The sequence below is a fragment of the Lolium perenne genome, chromosome 7 (assembly GCF_019359855.2).
Source record: "Lolium perenne isolate Kyuss_39 chromosome 7, Kyuss_2.0, whole genome shotgun sequence".
NCBI classification, from domain to species: Eukaryota; Viridiplantae; Streptophyta; class Magnoliopsida; order Poales; family Poaceae; genus Lolium; species Lolium perenne.
This window is the reverse complement of record NC_067250.2, coordinates 289,921,813-289,929,145: the sequence shown is the minus strand read 5'-3', so window position 1 is coordinate 289,929,145 and position 7,333 is coordinate 289,921,813. Positions and strand designations below refer to the sequence as shown.

Below are 7,333 nucleotides of genomic sequence, written 5' to 3'. Positions count from 1 at the left end.
ACAGTGTTTGATCGTGTGCGTCCATTTTCAATCCTACGGCCTACGGTGCATGTCACCGCACTGTTCATGCGTGACATGCCTAAGGCATGTCACCTGATCTCAGTCCGTCGGACAGAGCTTCTCGGCGAGATTTGGACGCGTCTCATGCGCCGCATCTTGTGGATGGAATATTAGTGTCCATTGAACACATCCAGCTTCCAGTCCCTATGTCTGTTACTATAAACCTAAAATATACTCCCCTTAAAAAGGTGCTTGATGACTTCTCCGCTGCTACCGGTCTAGCCATCAACTTCCACAAAAGCACCTTTGTTCCCATTAAAATTGACACTCCCGTCGCCACCTCCATGGCTGCCGCCTTCGGGTGCGTCTCCTCCTTCCCTCAAACCTATCTTGGCCTCCCGCTCTCCCCCTACAAAATGCGCTTCGGCGACTTCGCCACCATCATGACCAAAAGCGACATGCGTCTCGCCGTAGTCCAGGTCAAAAAAAAAATTGTACACGCTATATTTTAGCAAAGAGGGAGTAGGAGGTGTATCGGGAGATCTTAGCCATCCATGGGGAGCCAAAGTTTGAAGAGGAGGACATCAAAGCAAAAGCCGAGAGAGTAATATTAGCCTAGTTTTTTCAATAGTTTGGATTTTTATAAGGGTGTCCCTATGTCTCAGTTGACTGAGATTTTCTTAAGTCTCGGTCAATTCAGAAAAGTGCAACTACAGTTTTAAGAAAAGTGCAACTCAGTTCAGTTGCACATTTCTATCAGAAAAGTGCAATTGAACCTTTCTAACAGAAAAGTGCAACTCAAAGCATATTTTTATAAGTGACTTAGACTTAAGAAAATCTCAGTTGACTGAGACATAGCAAAACCGTTTTTATAAAAATATGGTAGTAGATCAATTTTGTAAAATCTACGTAGCGTCTGAAGGAACACAGGAGTCGTGTGATGACGACGGGCTGATCAGGCGATCAGTGAACTATCTACCGAATATTTTGTCACTGAACCAGCACTGCGCAGCACTTGGTAGCGATCCTCGAAAAAACAGGTTGTGTCGACAGGGCCAGGATATAGTACCATCCTCGCCGATCATGCGATGCACACCCGCTTGCCATTAAAGCACGGGTACGCCTGCATTGCATCCATGAACCACTGGCCAACCAATACCACGCCCATGTCGATCGGCAGGGGCTACAGCCTACATGCATGCATCGGTTTGGCCTGTCTGCCTGTACGTATGTACGGTATGGATCTGCTTTTCCTCGTCCATGATCCCCTTCCTCGCGATGGATACCCAACTCGGTTTGTCGTCAAGGGGAACGACGAAGTTCGCCGGCCGAGTGCGTGCTCCACCCGAGTCGCCGTCAGTGTCAACTGGATTGGGTATCACCACGGACTTCTCCACTTGATCGAGCTCCTCACAGCAGACACTCTTTTGCCCTCACCGGTCCCGTCGTCATCATCTCGTATCTACCCAATCCGTTGAAGAATATCAGCATTCATAGAGCTGAGTTTTTTTTTTTTTTTTTTTGGCAGAACTGATAGAGCTGAGTTGGGATATACACCTGCCCTGAACCCCACCGATATTTTTTGCTGTCCGTTTTAGTTTGTTTGGATTGGTCTACCGACAAAAATCAGGATGTGTCCTCCACCTTGTTCATTTGGGCCGGGAGGCGCATCCAATGGCAATACCCATGTTTTTTCAACAAAATGTGATATATTGAAACCTTAATTTACATAAGACAAATAAAAATAAAAACGACATAAAAAATAACAAGGAAGGAACCCATATCTAGGGTTCGTGTCGGTCGCACCGCCTACTCCTCGTGGTTGTTGGTAGTTAGGTCGACGTACTCTGGGACGGGCCACGAATACAGCCATGGGACCATCAGTGGTACCGGAGTTGTTTGTGGCTAGGTCGAAGACGTGGGCTGCAATGGGTCTGTGGCGCCAGAGTCGTCATCGCAGGTTGGCGGGTGAAGTATGAGGCGACGCGCCAAGTCTTCCCACCGCCACTGGGTGGACAGGCCTTGGCCTGCAGCTTCGATGGGACGATGCCCAGCTTGAGGGCTTCGTCGTTGTCCATCTCGTCTAGCTGGTAAGGGAGCTCGTCCTCCTTGTTCATGGCCACCAGTTGCTCCCGCTGCCACGCAAGGAGCCCGAGGTAGTCCACTATGTCATCTTGCTGCTCTTCGGATAGGATGTCGTCACCACCTACCGGCTCTTCCTCCCGCTCCTTCACGGATGAGGGCACTTTGTCGTAGTCCCACTCGTCGTCGCCTAGGTAGGCGGCGCGGCATCAAGGGTCATATTCCCACCGCTCATAGGTGTGCCATGCTAGCGAGTTAAGGGCGTAGGTGATGTCTCCCAATAGATCAGACGGCATGAGAGAGCGATGTTCTAGGATCTCCTCGCACCAATCCTGCCCCCTCCGGCGGCACCGAAGATACCGGCACCCTCCCCATGTTGAGAATCCATCCCAAGGGAAGGTGGACGTCGTTCCAGCCTACCGGCGACCTGGTCTCACATAGAACCCACGCCATGTTCAATGGGATGTACTCCGACTGCGAGATGGGCGAGGTGGATGATGGCCACCTCGTGAGGACCCGACCTTGTGGGCATGCTTGATTTTCCTCCATGGCCATGACTTGCCCATGGTGGCACGGTTGTTGTGGTTGCAGGTGGTCCTTGGGGCAAGCCTGGAGGTAAGTGGCAATGGCCTTGGCAAGGCATGGCCGCTTGGCTTAAAAAGCATAGGAACATGATGTTCATCAATGCCGGTGCAGAAGGCGAAGCGACCGACATTGAAGGCACGTGCAGAAATCGCGTGTCGGGCCGCTTGGATGAGTATCTGTGTCCGTGTGTCCGAGCAGATCAAAACGGACATCTTCCTCGGTCTGTTTGGATTGACCCGCTAGAGATTCCCTAATGTGCAACACACGCCAAATTTGGGGGAAGGGTCATAATAGCATCTCTAACAGATACTCATTAAAGACACCTTCGAACGTTTTCATGACAATCAAAAATAAGAATTAGGGCACGTAAATTTTGCCCGCCGTAGTAGGCAACGAAAAAAATTCTTCCATAAGTGATGATTAAAAATAGAGCACCCAAATGTGTTATTATTCTCACAATTACATAGATAATGAAACAAATAATATTAACAAAACACAAATAGTACTTAATTATTACATGGTTCGTCAATTCTTCGCTTAAAACTCAACACCAAGTTCATCAAACATACCCCAAAATTCCTCATATACAACATGAAGCATAGAATTGCAACTAGATATTTTGTTGACCATTACATATCCTATACTCATCAATGAGATCTTTTGGAAGATCTACGTGCTTATCTGAAATTTCATGATACACCTCAAGAAACCGGAACTACCATGTTTCGGCCTCTTGTTCTTGTGCATAATAAACATCAAAGAAATGTCTTGCTCTTTGTTCATCTCCTATTTATCTCCGGGCGTAGAATCATCAAACAAGCTCATCCACAACATAACGATTATTTTCGTTACAAAATACTCCTACGTCGCAAAAACAAGATCGAGAAAGGAAAAATGCATTTGAGCCTTTTCCGCAAACACCTAATGTGCATGAAGGAGAATTCCAGCCGGCTGCTCGTCAAGGCCAAGGTGGTCGCCTCTCCAACTAGGAATGATCTTGGGATGGCTCCATTGATGACGGGGAGGTAGAGGTTGAGGCAAAAGCAGAAGTCGTGGTTCCGTCCAAGAGCGCCGAAGGAGCAGCTGGCCCTGAGCCCGGTGGAGGCTAATATTCCACCGGCGGCGGTCAGGGGAGATGCATGTGTGGTGCGGTATATGATAGGGGTGTGTCTATGTTTAAGTTGACTGAGATTTTATTAAGTTTCAGTCACTTCAGAAAAGTGCAACTGCAGTTCAAAGAAAAGTGCAACTCGGTTCAGTTGCACATTTCTGGCAGAAATGTGCAATTGCACTTATTAACAGAAAAGTGAAACTCAAGAACTTTTTTGTAAGTGACTTAGACTTAAGAAAATCTCAGTTAATTGAGACATAGCAAAACCGATATGATAGTGGCACGACGGGATGTGAGCCATCCGGTCTAGGAATCTGGCGGTGATGGTTTTCTCGCGAAAAAGATAAATAGTGAAATTATCCATGACCCACAGCAAATTTTCCCATGTAACTTAGTCATATATGCTGCACACATATATGCAACCTGCCCATGCCTGCACGTATAACAGCAGTAGTAGTACACAAACACACACTTGATGCATCCATATGTACATATACAGAGGTTCATGGAGGATTGGAGAGGTTGACAGCAGAGTTCAGAGGGCACCGTAGCGCACGTCGGAGAGCTTGGACTTGAGCCACTTGAAGCTGCCGCGGACAGAGGACTTGAGCCTGGCCTGGGACGCGAACACGTTGTACGACGCCACCCTGCGCCGCCGCTTCTCCTCCGGGTCCTCGCCGGCGCTGGGCCCGTTGAAGCTGTACGACTTGACGGCCGCCCCGCCGCGGCCCACGCCCTCGTAGTCGTACCCGCCGCCGCACCCGTAGTACGCCGACGAGTGCTCGCGCGGCACCGATCTGCACTTCTCCATCGGCGAGCTTGTTGTTGACCGAAAACCTCTTTTTACAGGCAACGGTACCTACAGCAGTGACGTCAGCAATGACGGCAGCCATGTGCTGATCAATTTTGTCACAAAATTGTGAAACAAATTTGAAACATAATTGAAACATAACTGAAACACTAATATTTTTGTGAAACAAACCGTAGTGACGTCAGCAATGATGTCATTGATGTCTACGTTCCCCCTCCTTTCCTGTAGACAGTGTTGGGCCTCCAAGAGCAGAGGTTTGTAGAACAGCAGCAAGTTTTCCCTTAAGTGGATCACCCAAGGTTTATCGAACTCAGGGAGGAAGAGGTCAAAGATATCCCTCTCATGCAACCCTGCAACCACAAAGCAAGAAGTCTCTTGTGTCCCCAACACACCTAATAGGTGCACTAGTTCGGCGAAGAGATAGTGAAATACAGGTGGTATGAATATATATGAGCAGTAGCAACGGTGCCAGAAAATAGCTTGCTGGCGTGTAGTTGATGGTGGTAGTATTGCAGCAGTAGTAACACAGTAAAACAGTAAACAAGCAGTAGTAACGCAGCAGTATTTAGGAACAAGGCCTAGGGATTAGACTTTCACTAGTGGACACTCTCAACATTGATCACATAACAGAATAGATAAATGCATACTCTACACTTTTGTTGGATGATGAACGCATTGCGTAGGATTACACGAACCCTCAATGCCGGAGTTAACAAGCTCCACAATTTGTTCATATTTAAGTAACCTTATAGTGTAAGATAGATCAACATAACCAAATAGATCACATCAATACCATCATAGTAATAATTAACTCCACAATCTACAAGAGATCATGATCATAGCCTACGACAAGAACCACACGGTGCACACACTAGTCACCTTTACACACGTGCAGGAGGAATAGAACTACTTTAATAACATCACTAGAGTAGCACATAGATGAATTGTGATACAAAACTCATATGAATCTCAATCATGTAAAGCAGCTCATGAGATCATTGTATTGAAGTACATGGAGAGAGATTAACCACATAGCTACCGGTACAGCCCCGAGCCTCGATGGAGAACTACTCCCTCCTCATGGGAGTAGCAGCGGTGATGAAGATGGCGGTGGAGATGGCAGCGGTGTCGATGGAGAAGCCTTCCGGGGGCACTTCCCCGTCCCGGCAGGGTGCCGGAATGCAGTTCTGTCCCCGAATTGGAGTTTCGCGACGGTGGCGGCGCCCACGGAGTCTTTCTGGAGTTTCGTCAATTGGTACTGCGTTTTTAGGTCGAAAGGGCTTTTATAGGCGAAGAGGCGGCGCAGGGGGCACACTGGGCGCCACACCCTAGGCCGGCGCGGCCTAGGCCTGGCCCGCGCCGCCATGTGGTGTGGTGGCCCCTGGCCCCTCTCCGACTCTTCTTCGGTGTTCGGACGCTTAGGGAAAAATAGGAGGTTTGGCGTTGATTTCGTCCAATTCCGAGAATATTGCCCGAACAGCCTTTACGGAACCAAAAACAGCAGAAAACGAGACGCCTTTGTGGCATCTTGTTAATAGGTTAGTTCCGAAAAATGCATGAAAATGATATAAAGTGTGAACAAAACATGTTGGTATTGTCATAAAACAAGCATGGAACATCGGAAATTATAGATACGTTGGAGACGTATCAGCATCCCCAAGCTTAGTTCCTACTCGTCCTCGAGTAGGAAAACGATAAAAGATAATTTACGAGGTGACATGCTACCAACATAATCTTAATCATACCATTGTAAAGCATATGAGATGAATGCAGCGATTCGAAACAATGTAAATGCAATGAGTAAACAAGTGAATCATATAGCAAAGACTTTTCATGAATAGTACTTTCGAGACAAGCATCAATAAGTCTTGCATAAGAGTTACTCAACAAGCCCTCAATTCATCGCAGAGACATTGAAGCAACACAATGGAAGATTAAGTTTCAGCGGTTGCTTTCAACTTGTAACATGTATATCTCATGGATAGTTGTCAATGCAAAGCAATATAACAAATGCAATAAGCAAGTATATAAGAATCAATGCACAGTTCACACAAATGTTTGCTTCTTGAGGTGGAGAAAGATAGGTGAAGCGACTCAACAATAAAAGTAAAAGAATGGTCCTTCAAAGAGGAAAGCATCGATTGCTATATTTGTGCTAGAGCTTTTATTTTGAAAACATGAAACAATTTTGTCAACGGTAGTAATAAAGCATATGTATCATGTAAATTATATCTTACAAGTTGCAAGCCTCATGCATAGTATACTAATAGTGCCCGCACCTTGTCCTAATTAGCTTGGACTACCGGATCATCACAATGCACATGTTTTAACCAAGTGTCACAAATGGGTACCTCTATGCCGCCTGTACAAAGGTCTAAGGAGAAAGCTCGCATTGGATTTCTCGCTATTGATTATTCTCAACTTAGACATCCATACCGGGACAACATAGACAACAGATAATGGACTCCTCTTTTATGCATAAGCATGTAACAACAATTAATAATTTTCTCATATGAGATTGAGGATATATGTCCAAAACTGAAACTTCCACCATGGATCATGGCTTTAGTTAGCGGCCCAATGTTCTTCTCTAACAATATGCATGCTTAACCATAGGGTGGTAGATCTCTCTTACTTCAGACAAGACGGACATGCATAGCAACTCACATGAAATTCAACAATGAATAGTTGATGGCGTCCCCAGTGAACATGGTTATCGCACAACAAGCAACTTAATAAGAGAT

The 7,333-nt window shown here is 46.4% G+C and overlaps 1 protein-coding gene across 1 annotated transcript; it reads right to left on the bottom strand.

Moving 5' to 3' along the window:
• Positions 1-4,141: 4,141 nt before the first annotated feature.
• On the bottom strand, positions 4,142-4,602 carry LOC127326677 (uncharacterized). Its single transcript, XM_051353470.2, has one exon. It carries the CDS (start codon positions 4,587-4,589, stop codon positions 4,314-4,316), a length of 276 nt encoding a protein of 91 aa, XP_051209430.1. The 5' UTR covers positions 4,590-4,602; the 3' UTR covers positions 4,142-4,313.
• Positions 4,603-7,333: the final 2,731 nt, after the last annotated feature.